Here is a 19,201-nt window from a genome sequence, read left to right as displayed (position 1 = left end):
TAATGAACGGTCAAAATGCTTCCCAAAAAATTTCAGTTTTAGTTGAAAACGGTGTTGTGTAAACTGACCCTTATTATTGGCGATAACCGCACTTTTTCAAATGAATAGTACGCATCAAGGTTAGTATAGTTTTGCGTTTTTAAATTAGTTTTTATTTTAATATTGTTTTCAATTTTGCTATAAATTTCAGTTTAGTTTTAGTTTGTTTCATAAATTGTTTTACAAGTTTTAGTTTAGTGTTTATTTTGTTAACATATTTCTATTTAGTTTTGATATATTTAGTTTGAGTAATTAATGTTTAGCAGAGTTACCAGAACAAAGACCAAAGCAAGATTTTTCATTTCAGCTAAGTTTAATGTTTGCACAGATTAGAATTAACTCATGTGCAGACATCTTAAAGTAAAAATTATGAAAATTCCAGACAAACTGTGACGTCATTTTAAAAGCAGTGCGTTCAAGTTAAAAGTGGTTCACCTTGCGTCTCATTACCTTGTGTCATTGTGTCATTTTCCATTTCACTGCCACAGGAGCATTCTTTGTGAACAGCCGCTTAGGACTAGTGATGCGGTTCTTCCCGGAGTTTTTCACACGACAGCCGTTAATCGTCTGAGCCAACTTCAAGCTCATGAAGCCATACAGACATTTCCCTAAACGGCCACAGGTCAGATTATCCACCACAGTAAAGAGCTTATTCGTTACGAAAACGAATATTTATTTTTGCTAATTATTATTTAGCAGTAACTGTTGTTAGTTTAGTTTAGTTTTAGTTTTTCATCTATTATGAATTTAAAATTTTATTTCAGTTTACGAAAATGTTTTTTGACCAGTAGTTTTAGTCTTAGTTTCAGTTTTCGTTTATGAAAATAACCTTGGTAGACATATGATAATATGGCACGTAAAATCCAGCGGCAGTATCTGGTTGACATCTCAACGTACAGTAGGTGGCAGTATTGCACCTTAACCCTGGTTGCCACCTGTCAAAAAACAAAAGCAGACTCAGCACGCAGCTGCTACTCAGAGGTGTCAAAAGTATTCGCATTCATTACTCAGGTAGAAGTATAGATACTGGGGTTTAAAAAGACTTCTGTAGAAGTTGAAGTATCAACTCAAGCTTTTTACTCAAGTAAAAGTGTAAAAGTAACTGGTTTCAAAACTACTTAAAGTATAAAAGTAAAAGTAATGTAAGGGGAAAAAATGCCATTAAAGGGGTAGTTCACCCAAAAATGAAAATTCTGTCATAATTTACTCAAATTGTTCCAAACCTGTATGAGTTTCTTTGTTCTGAAGATTGAAGAATTTTTGTAACTAGCAGATTATATGCAACCATTGACTGCCATAGCATTTTGCCCCTACTATGGCAGTCAATGGTTGCTCTATCTGCTTGGTTACAAACATTCTTCAAAATATCTTCAGAACAAAAACTCATACAGGTTTGGAACAACTTGAGGGTGAGTAAATGATGACAGAATTTTCATTTTTGAGTGAAGTATCCCTTTAAGGACAAAAGATTAGGCCGCGCCACAGTGCATACCCCACCTCCTCAAAAAAACATTTTTCTGAAGGCCATAATGACTATAATGTTATATTAAAAAGTTAATTTTGAACATTTTTAGATGCACTTGGCTACGCGTTTCAGCCGCATATATTCCCATTGAAAATGAACGCATTTTAGGACAATGCAAATACATTAAAGAACCATATTGTGTACTACTGAGCATTAACGTGTTTCATGGAGTGGAAGATTTGATGACTAGTTGCCTATAAATATTGTAAAGGTGCAAAAAGTCAAAATTCAGAGGCATGTTATCAATAACCATTTTTTGAATGTGTGATCAGTGTGGCCAGATTGGGTCAACAATTTCCAGCCCAAAAACCTCACCAAATGTACATTTATATATTTTTTTTTAAAAATGGTTATTGATAACATGCCTGGTTATTGATAACAAGTTTGCACCTCTTACAATACTTATAGGCAACTAGTCACTCCAAGAAAAAAACCCAAAACTTTAACTGCCAAAATAATGTGATATTATTTTATTGCCATACCAATCAATGTTGATAAGTAAGTTACCATTTTATCTCCTTAAAGCATAACATTGATGATTAAAAAAAAAAAAAAATTCCCAGTAAAACGGTTCAAATACCGTATGACTATATGTCCAGGTAGAAACTGTCAAAACCGCAATCCCTTAGAAAAACACAATATTTTCAATGTCAACAGTAAGAAGCCAATTTACAAAAAGCTATGTAATTAACAGGCATTTCACACGTTAATGCACACACCAATGTCAAAATGCGTAATTCATTTATACTGTACAATAATCCGTCAACAAATACATAACAACAATGCGCTTACCCTTGTGTTGCACTTTGCTTTGACAAAACTACAGTATGTCTTTCATGAAGTACATGGCACATGCACTTAGCACAGTCAAAACGGATTAGTCGTTGATTTTAACATCTTTCAGCATCTGTCGGGGTTGCAAGTTGCAGATGTCCTGAGTGTGTATATGACGATGGACTGGAGTCACGGTTATATTTATAAAGAGTCTTCGAGTCACAGGTGTAATTCACGTTTGAGAGTTGAGTCACTCTCCCACTCTTTACTGTAGATACAACTTACTGTGTATTTATGCCACTGGCATAGCGATCACTGATTCACTGGAATATACAGCTACTAGTCATCGCGCTAAAAACCCGGCTAAAGTCATGAATGAGGCTGAGCACGTCTGCCTGCTGATCGCTGATTGCCTGAAAGTACGTGCTCGTCGGCGAGAACCCGCCCTATCTGGCTCATGGTGTGTGATTTGTGCAGGTGCAGGCGTGATTGATCGCCTACAACCCAATAGGGTGTCGGAATGGTTTGTGTTTATCCTTCTCATCCAACCACAATCAAATTCACTCTTTCCGGATGGCGCGATTTATCTGGATAGTTTATTTTATTTTATGACAAGCCGGAATGAAAACATGCCGAAATGGAATAGGAGTAACGAGGCTATTTTTAAAATGTAAGGAGTAGAAAGTACAGATAATTGCTTGAAAATGTAAGGAGTAGAAGTAAAAAGTAGGCTGAAAAATAATTACTCCAGTAAAGTATAGATACTCAAAATTTCTACTTAAGTAAGGTAACGAAGTATTTGTACTTCGTTACTTGACACCTCTGCTGCTACTGCCATAAGCATGACGTCGGATATGACCGATGAGAGACTCTACCCAAAGTTGTGGATGTTTTTTGGATTCAATGACTCGTATAGTCGAATAGTCTTTTACACACCATATTTTTGGCACACTTGTTTTATGTGTATATGGAACAGAGTGTAATGTTAGAAGACCGCGAAGAACGCTAACGGTCAAAGAAATCGTACTGTCTAAGAGCCGCGCGACAGACATGTTTGCGTGTCTCGTGACAGGACCAAACTTCCAATGTAACGTTACGTGATTTTAAAACGTAAAATGGTACCCAGATTTCAAAACTAGGATTTCACTTCTACTGTTATGGTGTGCCAAAAACTGTTTATTTTTAAATGTGATCGTTTGTACATTTTACCAGTATTTACTATATTTTCAAAACAAAAATTTGAACATGAAAAATATGCAATATGAAAATGCCATGCAATATTTTATATATAAAAATGTTCTTCATAAAATACAAGACTTGTATTTTATGTATTTATAAAATACAATTTGGTCTTCAAAAAGCTTTTTTCCAAAAGGTACATCTTGAAAAAGGGGGATTGTGTTATAATCAAGGTCGTCTTATATTTGGAACAATATGGTAATTTAAGTGTTACTCATGAGTAATACGTTACAGGAAATCCCTAATATGGACAAAGACATCCAGCGATCGATGTAGCTGAATAAAATGCAGATAGAGACATTTTGACTGATTAAACATGAAAATAATTAACACACCATTGCAACAAAATTATGGTTTATCTGTGTTCTTCAAGCCATCTCGGGTATTTTCATAATGATAATGTATATTTAACGTATATTTATGATGCAATGACAATCGACATAGCCTTTATCACTGTATATAATATACAATCAAATAATATAATTGCGGTTGTACTTTATTTTACAGTACATGCATTTATGTGTAATTACAGTGTACTTGCGCAAGAAAGTAGTGGGTCATATAAAGTAACTACATGGGTTAATGTTAGGTTTAGGAGTAGGTTCAGGGTTAGTACCTAGTCATTGCAATTACTATAATAAGTACATAGCACATACTCTGTACATTGGGAACAGGACTGTAAAATAAAGCTATATAGCATTTTTTTAATCAAGATTTCTATAGATATCTTTACCGTTGATTATTTTGGCCATCTTGGAAAATCTGATAGCCATATTCTGCATAAAGCAAACTGTAAAAACTAAATGATTAGCTTTACATTTGTTGTCTATAAGTTCATCCGTCTATATTTTTATAGTACCAAGTTCCACGCAGCATTACTTCACACTCACAATAAAAATATCACACTGCACCTGATACAGAAATGGTGGTTAGGCATAACAAAAACTGAAGAAAAACTTCCTAACAAAATTTTTTTTTTCAAAAAGCGCTGTGTGTGGCATCTCAAAGAATCTCACAAAGCAGTTTGAACTACAGAAATAGCTTCAAAACTTTTGTAATTGATTGTCAGGCATGGCCCTCTATCTGGCTACTTCACTGCCTAATGCAGTGCTTTATATAGCACCTAGCTGTTTCAGGGTATTAAATCCATTTCTCAAAGTCTTTTTTTAGTAGCTTGTGCGACAACTTCAAAAATAGTTACCTTTCAACATAAGAGCGTTAAACTTCAAAATACATATTTTACAACAGAGCTACAAACATCTTGTCATGACAGTGATTGTGGGTACTGCAACACAAGCACGTACAAGAATCATTCGTCTAAAAGCATTAACAAATATTCACAACACCACGCCAAAAGTGTGATTAACTATCAAGCTGAATAGAAACAGGGGAAGTAACGCCAGTTATACCATATTTACACACACAGATCGATACACAGCCTGAGCCTTTCCATGGTTTCAGGCTTCATTCATCTCCTGCAGTCGCTGTGGCTCCACATGACACACTACTCGTAGTATTCTCATTCATCACATTTATTTATCTGTGGCAAGGCTTTCGAACAGCACATTAAAAAATGGAAATTAATTTTAAGCGTCAAGGAACCCAATTAATTCTCTGCAAGGAAGCGAGCTAATCAGTTTGTTGTTCAATAAGCAATACGCTGGCTGTGTCCTTCCAGCTCGCTGGGTGAATTTTCCGACCTGCGCTGCCACGTGTTAGCACTTTGGGTTAATCTAAACAGGCGACAGGTTCACACACTTCAGACAACGTATCAAACCTCATTACTGGGCCATAGCAGGAATCCGAGTGTGTGAGTGTATCTGTATTCGCCCATTGTAATTACAGGCCACCCAGTGCTCCAGCACAGATATCAAGAATACTGTATTCCACAATTATTCCTAGTCATTATTTCCATGAAGGAAAGAAAAACAATTGTGCAGAACACAAACACCACACATGCATAGCATCTCAGAAATAAGTCAAAGCCGAGGTGAAACCGAATAAATGTCAAGGAGGATGAAAAGCATGCGCGCATTTTCATAACGCGCTCATAAGCACAAATAGATGGGCGCATATTAATGAGAGGAAATTTAGGAGGAGATGGTTTTTCATTTTTATACCTGATCTCTATGTCAGAAGGTTTTGTAAATGCACAACAAGAGAGATTTAATATTTTGCGACTGATTTGTTTGCCAAATGTTTTGCCTCACCAATTGTTTTATGTAACTGATTTTATAATGGATTTAAACCACTAACCAAACAAATAAATATCATTTTAATATTATTATAATATATTATTTTAGTACTTTTGAGACATACATGTTTGGAAAATCAAATGGTTTTCTTATTGCATTTTCTGCCCTGTTTGTGGTCATTTGAAGAGGTAATTTTAAATTTCAACAGCAGATATAACAAACAATATTTGCATGTATATACTGTATATATATTTTAGGGCTGGGCAAATCAACGCGTTAACGCGGGCGATTAATAAAAAAAAAAAGTTTTTTTTAAAAGTTTTTATTCCCATTTTTGCCTAGCGTTACATGATCACGCTCCTATTCATGTAAATGCTTCCAAGCGCAACAAGACACAAGAGAACGCACTGTATGTCAATGTCCTATCTGTCTGTGTGTGTGTGTGTGTGTGTGTGTGTGTGTGTGTGTGTGTGTGTGTGTGTGTGTGTGTGTGTGTGTGTGTGTGTGTGTGTGTGTGTGTGTGTGTGTGTGTGTGTGTCAGTGTCCTGTCTGTGTGGCTGCGTCTCGTCAGCTAATCGAGGGACACTCTGACACACACACACACACACACACACAACGCACAGACAGACTCGCATCAGTCTCCTGCTCACATCGAGTTCTCTTTTGCTCTTGAACAAACAATAACAACAACACAGAGAATTTTGAGTATTCTCATATTAGGAGTCTTAAATGAGTTAAATAACATCTTAAATGAACTTAAAGAGTTGTGAAAGCATGTCAGATCTGCGTCATGCTCGTCAGCGGCCGATCTTAAAGTGACAGCAGCACTGATGACGTCTGTCTTTAATGTTCATCAAAGAACAGCGGGAACAGAGAAAATTGTAGCTTTAATGATGATTAATCTATTTTTCATTTATTATTTATGCAGTTAAGAAAGGTGTTTGATAACTATTACATTTCTGTATCTGTCTAGGGAAGGCCATGGGTAAATATAACATTTATTATTTTGGGTTTATGTAAAGATTGTTTTAAGTTCACATAAATTAAAAGGTTTTTTAAAGCCTAATAAATGTTGAAATTGGGAGCTTTCAGTTATACTGTAATGTAACGTAATGTCATTAATGTTTGATAGAACCATTAGTATCAGTGATACTGGCCTTCATAAAAAGATGCCATTACAACACATATTTAAAATATGCTGTCTTTAAATTGTTTATACATTAATTTGGAGAGTAACTGAAATTATTACAATATCAAAATATTAAAAACTTTGATTAATTAGTTCATTTTTATATATATATATATATATATATAATTGTACTTCAAATAAAAAAGTATTTACCTACACCTTATTCTTGTTTAAAAGCATTTACATATGAATGTATATGGAGCATGATAAAAAGGTGACCTTGAAATTGTGGCGTTAAAGGCGACACGAGCCTAGGAATAATTTGGGTGCACCTAAATAAAAAAGTTAGGCGCACCAGTGCAACCCAGGCAAAAAGTTAGTCTGGAGCCCTGAGAGCATTGTATCTGCATTTTTATATAGAAACAATACAGAAACCAACTATCTGTGAAATGAGATACTAGTAACACTTCCCCAGATATTCCGTATCATAGCAAGCAAAGTGTCTAACTAAAAAAAAAACACTGCGCTGCCAAAACCCTCTTAAGCGCCCACAGCTAGGCATTTTCAGCAGAGCAACAAATGTTTTTAGCAGGCTAAAACACTTTGGTGGACACAAGGCCTTATGCTCACTACAACACGAAACTCAAAAATACAGTAAAAACAGAAGCAATGAGAAATATTACAATTTAAAATAAAAAAAATGTATTCCTGTGATGGCAACGCTGAATTTTCAGCATCAATACTCCAGTTTTCAGTGTCACATGATCCTTCAGAAATCATACTAATATGCTGATTTACTGCTCAAGAAACATTTCTTACTATAATCAATGTTGAACAAAATGTATTTAAAATATACATTGTTTTTGGAACATTTTACACGCCTTTACTGTCACTTTTGATCAATTTAATGGATCCATGCTGAATAAAAATAGTACAAATCCATGCTGGATAAAATTCTTATTGACACCAAACTTTTGAACAGTGGTGTATATTAGACGTCTGAAAAAGGAGAGGTTGTTGGTTCCTAACCCTAAACGGGATGGCTTTGTCTTACCACTGACAGTATATGATATAAATTAAATTTGATGGACTGGATGAAAGGAGCAAATTTATTTTTGAAATTTCATTTTTTACTTATGACTCAATTTCTACAGGGAAAAAAAATGTAATATTCACTTGGCTATCTCCAAAGCTCACACTTGAATTTGGCTTAGATCATTAGACATGAAGGTGCCCTGGAAGCCTGTCTGAAACTCAATGACAGCAAGGCTTCTTTCAGTTTCAAACAAAGACAACGATTCACAGCTTGGTTTGTTTGGGGACTTCGAGTCCTCCACTGAGTCTTGAGGTTAACGGATAACCCGCCCCAAAAACTCCAACATTGGCATGTTATATTACAGGTCTCTGGTCTTCTGGGGTAAAGCTGTTGCTTGCATTTTGGAGCTGTGCTACTTTCAGACACAGGTGCTGCTGACAGCTCGTCTGCATGGCTGTCAGCGCGCGGGAACGAGTGCTGAGCCAGGTGTCCTGAATGAAAAAGACTTGGTCAAAGCAGAAGGGGAAGATGGGGGAGCGTGGCTCGCTGCAGCTCTAATGCCCGTAATTGGATGTGAAACAAGTTTGAGAAGTGAGCTTAGAAGACAGGCTTAGCAAACACAAACAGACTTGAAGTGTCAGAGGAAGAGCGAGGTACTCGGGCGGGACGAGAGATGGAGGAGGGGGGATAAGTGTGACAGTGAGTGTGCTGCTATCACTTTCTTCCTCAGGCAAACACTAACTGACAGAGGGAGAGTTCGGCCTGGCAAAGAAGATTCTAACTGATGGGTAAAAATGCAGTAGAGATAAAACAAGAATGGAATAAGGACAAAGGCCCCGATAGGGACAGAGCCAGAATGAAAGAACTAAAGAGTATAAGAGAATCTGAGCTTTGAAATCAGTTAAGTGAGAGAATGATCATTATCATCATTTGATACTGGAGGTCATTACACAAAGTACATCAAACCAAGAAAAAGGAACATAACATCCTCTAAACGCGTTTAACTCTTAGAAACTCCACTAGATAGGCTACATTAAATTTCACTAAATTAGCACTTATACTTAATCATTCAACTTAAATGCTATAGTTACTATATATATATATATATATATATATATTTCTATATAAGTGCTGGGCAAATTAACGGGTGATACATTTTTTCAGTTTAATGCATTACAAATATTTAACGCAATTAACGCAGCGTCCGTTTTTATAAACATTTTCGCCCAGCGTTACATTATATGATCACGCTCTTATTCATGTAAATGCTTTTAAACAATCGAAGTGCGACAAGACACAAGAGAACGAAGTGTATGTCAATGTCCTGTCTATGTGGGTGCATCTCAATCCGCTCCCTAGTTCAGTAGTCAGGGCACTCGATTCTAATGGACTGGAGAAGTGCAATAAAACTGTTTAATGCACAGGTAGTTCCAAGAAAGTTTAATCACCATTCTATATTAATGCGCTGTTTTTACTGAAGCGTACGTGGATACGTCAGATCGCGCACTGCGTACACATAGAAACATTCAGGAGCACAGAAACATATCAACGCTGCCCAGTGACTTTTATTAATAAAATAGCTTAACTTCTCAATCGCTACATTTTATTTCCTAGCAACAAGGGGATGACATCGCTGGTTTTGAAGCAATTAAACTCACAGCGTCGTTGTCAATAGAGACGCTGAACAGACACAGGTACGAATCTCCCTCTCTCCTTATTTGAATTTAAAAAATGCTACAATTCACTCATTCAAATGAATGTAATCTTATGCACTACTTTATAATTGTGTCTGATTCAAAGCAGGCCGAACGCTAACTCTAACAAGCCGCAAATGTAGAAAATACAAATCATTTTTACCCTTCCAGTCAAAAATCACACTGCAAACATCAATAACAGCTTTGCGTCGGATGGTTCTTTGTCTCCGCGTCATGCATTAAAATCATTATAGCGACCATATAGAAACCAAATTTGAACAAAAATCACATTAGAACCAGAGTAAAAAATGTCCCCCTGCCTAGTACCAACATTGAATGAAGTCTGACTAGTTGCAGGATCAGATGCATATACCAATGAAAAGATCTTTGGCAACAAAACATCAGCGTGGTATAACATTTCTAATGTGCTTCTCACAATATGGTCAACGGCAAGACTTTCATATTGTCCCAAATCCAGACGGTATAATGTGAGCAGGTGGTGCTATGAGGTGGGTCACAGCTACGAAGTACTTGAGACCAGTCTCCCCTGTGCACAAGGTGTCCTGATGGTCACAGGTGGCTGCTACACAACGTAACACCTCCATGGCAATGACCTCCTGGCCCAATGTCTCTGGACTTACTGCACTCAGCATGGTACAACCTTTAATTTCACCATCACAACAAGGACTCCACACCCCATGGACACGTTAATCTTTTTTCAATTTGTATTTCAAAATAAAAGATACTCAGAGGCACAACCACCCCTGACCCACTCTGTCCATCCATACATCATATTTTCATTTTTTTAAAAACTGAATGTACATTTAACACTATACTTTGTTCTTCTTTACTATGACATTAAATTACAGAAAACTGGTTAAAGCTGCCGCGCAAGTGTTTCTAATAGAGCGTCTGACTAACGTAGGACTAACGTAATCAATCTCTCTTTATTTATTTACATTCCTCTTTTGAAATAAATCTTATTTTGTGGATTTGTCTTTTGATATTGGGACAAATGGGAACGCAAAAACTACTTTGATGGTTTCCCCTCTGATCAGTTTAGTAAATCCCACTTATTTGTATTGCATATATTATTAATGGCAGCTAGGAAGATTATTATTGTGAACTGGATGAATGTGTATGAACCTACTGTGACAAAATGGACAAAGCCTGAAACAGATGGGGATATATATATCCCCTTTGAGAAAATGACTGCGGATTTTCAGTTGAAATCAAACATTTTTCGACAGAAGTGGGCATGGATTGAAAAATATTTGCTTGAACGAAATAGCTTTAATATATATTAATGCTTGAACCATGTAGATAATGTATTGGTATGTGGTGTATTCTCTGAAGTGCTGTCAGGGACTTTAGTATTGGGTTTCTTTTAAATTGTTGCCGCGGGTTGAATTTTTTCTGCACTCCGACCCACCTCCCAAAGGATATTTCTGGGCTATTTTGATTGGTCATTGGGGTAGTTTTGTTGCGAAGAACTGGCAACCCTGAAAATGGAATTTTCAAAGCAATTTCATAGAAGAAACTAATAGAAGAAGAAAATTTCTTAGTGTGAAAAATATTTGTAAAAAAATCTCAAGAACTATATAGAACTTTTTTCACTATATAGAACATTTGTACAATGGAAAGGCTCCAAAGAAGTTAAAGGTTCTTCATGGAACCATCAATGGTGTTACGTGTTTGATTGTCACTGTGCTCATTTGTATCCCGTAACGTGATATGTGGAGCAAAAGTTATGTGTGAGGTGCTCTCTCTCTTTTTCTTTCTCTCTCGCTCTCTCCCTGTTGCTCCGTGCTAATTGTTGTGAAACAGGTGCAGCTGTTTATGTGGGTGGAGCCGGGAATCGCTTGGTGGATAAAAGCTTGAAAGGAAGACTGCTAGAGGAGTTCCCTCTCCTGCTTCCTGTCGTGGTACCAGCCGCGTGTGTGACGCTGCTGGATTGGCCTTTAGAGTAATCCTGGTGTGGAGTACAAATTGTTAGCGGTATAGGCCGGTAAATGTTGAATTGCCCTTTTTCCCATGCAAACCTTTTGTTAGTGGGTGGCCCTCTTTTGTTTAATGAATGTTTTCTCCTGTTTATTTTGTTAGCAGGGAGGTAAGAGTTTTGTCTTTCTTTTGTTATCTCTTTTCCAGGGAAGATCTTTAACGAGTAGGTAGATCCCCATCTTTTGTTTGTTATTTTGGCTGACCCACTGATTTCAAGCCATCTTTTTGGTTTTCTTTATTCAAGTAATAGACGGGACTCCGGGCGACACATTTTCTGATGTGTGGCTCTGTATGTTACGACCGAAGGCTGTGTTTGTGTAGCTCGTAACAAATGGCAATCAAGAACATTTATTTTTAAGTGTGTATGATGACTTCTGCTTCTGGGAAATGTGAAAAGGGTAAATACAAAGACAAGGCCTACCAATAAGCCATTTCTTTATTACTTCATAATGGTACAATTGCTGTTTGGTTTTGGTTTCCTCTGACGAAAAAAAAAAAAACCTTAACTAATCGCCTATAGCCCTAATGACTACATACTTAATGTGCCACATGCTGTTATAAAAAGCCATCAGTGAATGCTTCCAAAATAAAACCACCAACAAAATATGAGAGAGATGAGAATGAGATACTTAAAGAATAAGAAAGAAATAGTGAGGAAAAACAAGCAGATCTGCTTGAACTATGTGAGCAGTAAAATGGATGAGGACTCTGGTCTCTATGCAATGCCTCAGTGAGTCTGACACTGATTCAAATTCACACAGTACTTGACAATCCCACTAACTACCTGACTGGGCTAGTCATAAGCCTGCCTGGAGTGGTGGAGCAGAGGCTATACAGATATTCCTCTACCACCACACTGACCACCTGCTGTCAGAGCTTTCTTTAAGACACCTACAGGAGTGAAGACTGTAGACCGGAAGTTCAGTGAACATGCTGGCCATGTGGTGATCATACATCACACCCCTAATGAAGACTCAGATCAAAGAGGGATTTTCAACCATTCTTATCATTCAACAGACCTCTCCTGGCCGAAACAGAACAGTTCTCCAGACTTCAAAAGACCACCAAGAGGTAGGGAACGTCTTATTTACCATTCAAATTGTGAATTGTGGAGGGCCAGGGTTTCAGCAGACTAAGAGTTTGGAGAAGTCCGGCATACATAGCCATAGAGAAGTCTGTTTTACTGGAAGACTTATTTGATAAACATTATGAGGTCCAAAAAATTATAAAAATAAATTAAACAAATTAATTGTTCACAGTAATACATACAACATGCATTTAAAAAATAAGCAAGCAGAATTTTCATTTCATGGCAGCTTTTTAAAAAAACAGCAGTTAAAAATGTTTGTATTGCGGAATTAAACGGGTTTCTCCTTAATATCCTTGTAAAAGCGAATTTTGCATAATAGGTGCCCTATTTTTCCCAAGAATCGCAAACTTCTTTTAATTTATCCTAATAACTATCATTTTTTTCTAAGATTTTTGTGAATCCAGTACAGAATTGTGCCGTCATAGTACAAAAGAATGCAACTACTTGTCACTTGTGTTGTTAATTTGTTTAACCAGATGGTTATTTTTCTCAAATTAAAGAAGTCATTCATCCAAAAAATGTAATTCTGTCATAATTTACTCATGTGTTTATAAAATCTGTATGACTTTCTTTCTTCTGTGGAAAAAAAAAAGAAGATATTTTAAAGAAAGTTAGTAACTAAATAGTTTCAGTTCCCATTGACTTCAAATGTACAGTATGGACAAAAGATACAAATGGAAGTCAATGGGAACCTAAACAGTTTGGTTACCAACATTCTTCAAAATATTTTATTTTTTGTTTAAAAAAATGCATACAAGTTTGGAACGACATGAGGGTGAGTAAATGAAGATCACCTCTTTTGGTGCTTTTTCATTGTGAGAGTGTTTCTACCTGATCTTGGAAACGCAGGATATAGGCCAACTTTGCTTGTTTTCTCACAAAGGACATCAGGTCTACAAATTTCACTCACTGTTTGTGCCTCTTCTATGTCACAGCTGAGAAATATCCCCTTTATACTGAAGCATAAACAGTAATTTGATGTAATCACTCTCATTTTAGTAGGCTTATATGGGGCACCATATTAAACTTACAGCAGAAGCCATCAACCTAAGAAAGTCATTGGTAATGACTAGCATGTAAACGATAAGAGCAAGAAAGATTATTTTAAATGTTTTTAATTGTATTATATTACATATGTACTTTATTTTATAAATGTTTTAGGAACTTGCTCGTATGTGCACGTCAAAACTACATCTTGCAGTAAGTTACATTCTTTTCCACAGTCCATCTGAGGTCACATCACAGCAGCTTAGAGCAAAACAAACAGTCTGAATACTTTCTGTGCCTGAAGTCTCACAGGGCCATTAACTGGTGTGTGATAGTATTACGACAGCTTCCAAGACAGAAGAAGAGTATACCACAGTTATAATTTGAAAGAAGACTGGGAGTGGAAGTGTGTGGGTTACACAGAGAGAGAGAGAAAGAAGACGAGAGGCTCCTTTGGTGTTATCTCAGAAGAATGATGACATCTTCACATTATCTGATGCATTTAAGATGATGCAAGTACACACTTACAGCGCTTTTGGCACAAGTGAAACATACCAGAACGGACTCGACTGAAAGCTTACTCCAGCAGGATAGAGAAATCAATAATTTAAACAGATTTATAGACGCACACGGGTCTTTCTATCAATTCCCGTAGTAACTCACAACCGTGGACGAGATGCCATTAGTCTTAGTTTGTGTGGCAGCAGAACTTTAAAAATATTAATTCAGCCGCATAAATACGCCACATACGTAATAAAACCACCATATGGTCTATATTTATTGCGGCTCTTGTGGAAACTAAAATAAATATGCTAAATTTGTCACCAGAGAAAAACTGCAATACACATATTTGGGCTGGAGCAAAAAGGGACGCCTGCTAGGGAGCCAAAATTAAAGCCTTCAGAGCTCTGTATGTAAATTCAAAGACTACAAGGCAGCAGCCCTCACAGTCATGTTTGAAAAACCCAATTGAGAAGGACAGCTTTGCAAAGGACCAATAAATAAATGACAAGCTCAGAATTACACACTACTGTAAATACATACATAAATAAGTTAATAGATACTCCAGCCAAAATATAAGCAGAATATGAAGGTATTACAGCATAAGGTTTTTTCTGCATTAAAAATATTTTGGAGGCCACCAAAATGAATCTTTGTCCTGCCAAATATTTATTTGATAATTTAAAGGGTTAGTTCACCCAAAAATGAAAATTAGACCATGATTTACTCACCATTTAGTCATCCTAGGTGTATTTGACATTCTTCCTTCAGACGAATAAAATCGTAGTTATATTAAAATGGCTCTTCAAAGCATTATAATGGCAGTGAATGGTTGTGTTGTTTTTGGTCCATAAAAGGGCATCTATCCATCATATAACTGCTCCACACGGCTGGTTAATAAAGGGGGTTAATAAAGGCCTTCTGAAGCAAACTTTATAGACCAAAATAACTAGCTTCCGGCGGTCAGCGGTACGCAAGTCGACTTGCGCTAAAAGAGTAACCCCCGACACGATGTATAGGAGCATCGCATGCTTTGACACCTCTCACGGATAGGGCTGGGCAACAAACTCAAGCCCCTCTTCTCTAATATCGAAACCCTCTGCCATTTCTCTCTTTTTTTTTATTCATGACCGGTGTTTTGTTTTGCTCTATCCTCTGTGCTTCAGCGTTCGTCATTGAGTATGCATCAAGGGTCAAGGGTTTACTCTTTTAGATCAAGTCGACTCGAGTACCGCTGACCGCCGGAAGCTAGTTATTTTAGTCTATAAAGTTTTAAAATATGGATATTTTTCTTACACAAACGGCCACTTCGCTTCCGAAGGCCTTTATTCACCCCCCGGAGCTGTGTGGAGCAGTTATATGATGGATGGATGCACTTTTATGGACTTCAAAAACGACAACCATTCACTGCCATTATAAAGCTTTGAAGAGCCAGGACATTTTTAATATAACTCTGATTTTATTCGTCTGAAAGAACAATGTCATATAAACCTAGGATGACTTGAGGGTGAGTAAATCATAGGCTAATTTTCATTTTTGGGTGAACTAACCCTTTAATGTGACGATATCTGCCATTCTGAGTTTTTGTTCAGCACAAGTTCTGCATGCTTGCGAATCTTTCATTACAACCAACAAAGTATAAATGTGATGTAAATCAGAGATTCATTGCACAGCGTAGACAGCTGAATTGATTATAGCAGGAGTTTTTACAAGAGAGCAACTTTGAGTATCTTGTGTTGTAATTGACAGCTTCAGTGACCTTTACCAGGTTTCTTTATATACCTAATATATATTTTCATGCTGCTAACTACACATTGCAAAGTTTCTGAATTGAAAACTGTATTTAAATGCGCGATTGAATCTGAATGATAGTGATAACCGTAGCAATGGCTTGAACAACACAATCTGATACTGTATGTCAAATGATCTGTGCAATAAGTCTTGGAGTGTAAATTCAAAATAATAGACCTGCCACTTTTTCTGTGTGAATGAGGCATTTATTTTTGGTGTAATGTATAATGTGTTACTTTGCTGTTCATTTGATTACTAACTTTTCAAATCAGTCACACATTTTACATTTAAATGTACAGATTTTTTTTATATAAAATAGTTCTAAGCACTTTGTTTTATGATCTGTCCTGACAGTGATTATTTTTTATTTCCTGAATAAACAGGGAAAGTTAATATTATAAACTGTTTCTTGGCATTTGTTTGGAATTTATTGTCAGTACTGAGCTCACCGTTGACATGGGTAGTACTGTGTCTGTGTATGGCTGTGTTCCTCCGCCACCACAGAAGACCATTTTTGACCTAGGAAATCCATTATAGATAACTATATACTCTATGAATTATTCCTTCAACCTTTGTTATATATTGTCCAGCCAGTTCTGTAGATGTTCGCCAAGTCAATATGGCTCACTGCACAAGATGTTTTTCAAATTACAGTCGCAGTGTGAAAATAAACACAGACTGCATCTAAAATAAGTCATGTTGATTCTATGTTTCACATTTCATAGAAATCACACACACAATGCTGCCACACAATGCTTATCAGGACTCAACACTGAAGGAGCTTTTCTTTGGGCCAGTGGTTAAAATGTTTACCCATTTACAGGGCCCACCACAACATTTTATTATAACAGTTATTGTTTTCATTGTGCTTGAACCATTCAAACTTAATAAATAAGGTTATGGCAACAAATTTCAGATTCCAATGATTCTAATTGTGATACCACTGCAAAAACTACTAGCCTAATGATCTACAAATTTAAAATATTACTAAAGACAAGTAAACAATCAGTAATAAAAAAAGACCAAATAATCAATTCATGAGCAATAGCACAATTAAATATAATAGAACAAACATCCAACTGACAGCTTTTCAGAATTGTCAGGTTGGTCTAAAAGTAGTTTTCAAGTACAGAATTTGAATAACTTGAATAAAGTAATCAAATGTAAAATAACACTGCATAGTCTTCACTGTATAAATATAGACGAATTCTTATTAAAGTTACAAAAGTTATTCAGTCAAGAGCAGTGAGTGAATCTTTTTCTTTGTCCTTTGCTGTTTGACAGCAGCAGTTATATTAGGATGCTGTCACTTTAAGACCCAATGCCCGGATCGAATATAGTGTTACACATGCATTTTATTTATCAACTGTTTACGTTAACTTAAGACACAACCGTCTGTGTTTACGAGGATACTCTGATATTTTGACATAATTTTGCGTGAATTTGTCCGTTCAAGTGCCAGAAGACGTGTAAGAACTCAATTCAAAATTTGCACACATAAAACTTTTGGCAAGGCTTAAAAACACATGCAAATTATAAACTTTTGTAACAATGACACCGTGACATGTCCATCAACTGTCCCGAGCATCGTTCAAGCTGACCCCATGCCACTGTGCAGTCCTTTTTGTCAAGCTCTGATTATTGAACCCGTTTGCTGAAATTTGAAGTGGTAAGTGTTGGTTTACACAGCATGACATTGAGGTTACAGCAGGAAAGGGCAAGTGTTGCTTGCTAATGAAGCTCCAGTACTCACCTCGATAAGTTTACGCTCATAGTTGGCAGCCAGGTCCTCTGTATCAGCCACGGACCGGTTTTGGGGGGCTGGAGGGGGACCATCACAATTCCTTTGAATGGTCAATGCTGTGAACAAAATGTAACACACATTAGGAAGTGAATAAAAATGGTCAACTTCCAGCACAACCAATGGCATCAGTTTGGGGAGGGACTAACTGTTTGATGAACAATGGAAGACGAGGGGCAAAAGTTGCAGTTTAAGATGTCTGAAAACAATTATTTTTGCAATCAGCAATTTGGTGGCACTAGAGGTGGAGGAATTTCTCACTTCAGTTTTACCGCAAGATACAAAGACTCAGTTATTTCCTTTATATGATTATGTCTTGTAAAAGTTTGGGAAAAAACAATAAAATCTGAGAGGCTGGTTGTTCACACCAACAAACTTGGGCTTCTTCCAGTGCTGCGGAGCTGTAGCCTTTAAATCCGGTGTAATCTAGTTTCAGTAGAGCCGCCTGTGAAGGCTGAGATCCGTTGAGTTCATAAGCAGCAGAACAGAATCTTTCACCAATTGAAAACTCAATTAAAATCTGCAACTTTTCACAACACAGATGTTGCTTGAGGCGCCACAGAACAGCAGAGATGAGGAAAGCAATAAGAGCAAAAACGCAACCCTGAACCTGGCCGAGTTTTAACAGAACAGCTGTTAGACTCTCTCATTTCTTAATTCTCAAAGGAGAAAGAAAATCCGGATATTTCCAGACCAGAAACGAAATTAGATGCAAAAACTTTTCTTTTGTGAGAAGCAAAAAGATGTCTGACCAATAGAGGATGTAAAAGTCACAAATTGACTGTCGCCGATGTTCTTACTCGGGTCAGAAGCAATTTTGCATGCTAAAAGCCTAGTGTGACCACATCTTAACACACTGGCCGATAAAGGGTGGCTGGATCATCAGAATGGTGGAGATACGCACACAAAGGCTCCAGAGGGTACGGATCCACTGGGGTAAAAATGATAGAGATGAGGAGGTGGTGCTCAGCTGAAAAGTTTGTCATAAAGCTGTGAATAAGTCTATGGAGTACAAATCAACAATCCTGAACATTATCAGCTCATTCGCACACAGCCATCCGCCACTTCAGCACTGAGTCTTATCAGTGCTCTGCCAATAGTTTACGCATCCCACTAACACACACCACTATTGTCAGCAAAAGTGGACTGTACTGAAATTGCTGCCAATGTGCAGCTCAACCTTGATTTTAGTCCATCACAGTCATGTCTGAAACTATTAATAATAAATACCTTTATGTAGAATTGTTGTGTGTGAAGTTTATTACCCCATGGCATCAACATTACAGAGTTAATGCTGTGTCAGAGAATTTTATAAAAAAGTTGACATATTATATGGGGGCAAAAATGCGACATTCAATAATCAATTGAAAAATTGATGGATCAATGAGGAAATTAAAAA

The 19,201-nt window shown here is 36.9% G+C and overlaps 1 protein-coding gene across 5 annotated transcripts in view; it reads right to left on the bottom strand.

The window, feature by feature from the left end:
• snx29 (sorting nexin 29) overlaps positions 1 to 19,201 on the bottom strand; it is a 176,470-nt gene that overhangs the window by 65,142 nt on the left and 92,127 nt on the right. For all 5 annotated transcript variants that reach the window (XM_079845797.1, XM_079845798.1, XM_079845799.1 and 2 more), the window contains exon 15: positions 17,755 to 17,861. In XM_079845797.1, the coding sequence (XP_079701923.1) occupies positions 17,755 to 17,861 (107 nt within the window). The remainder of the gene's footprint in view (positions 1 to 17,754; positions 17,862 to 19,201) is intronic.

The sequence above is a fragment of the Gobio gobio genome, assembly GCF_949357685.1.
Source record: "Gobio gobio genome assembly, chromosome: 20".
NCBI lineage: Eukaryota > Metazoa > Chordata > Actinopteri > Cypriniformes > Gobionidae > Gobio > Gobio gobio.
Note: the sequence above shows the minus strand (reverse complement) of the source record. Positions and strands in the feature narration are given on the sequence as shown.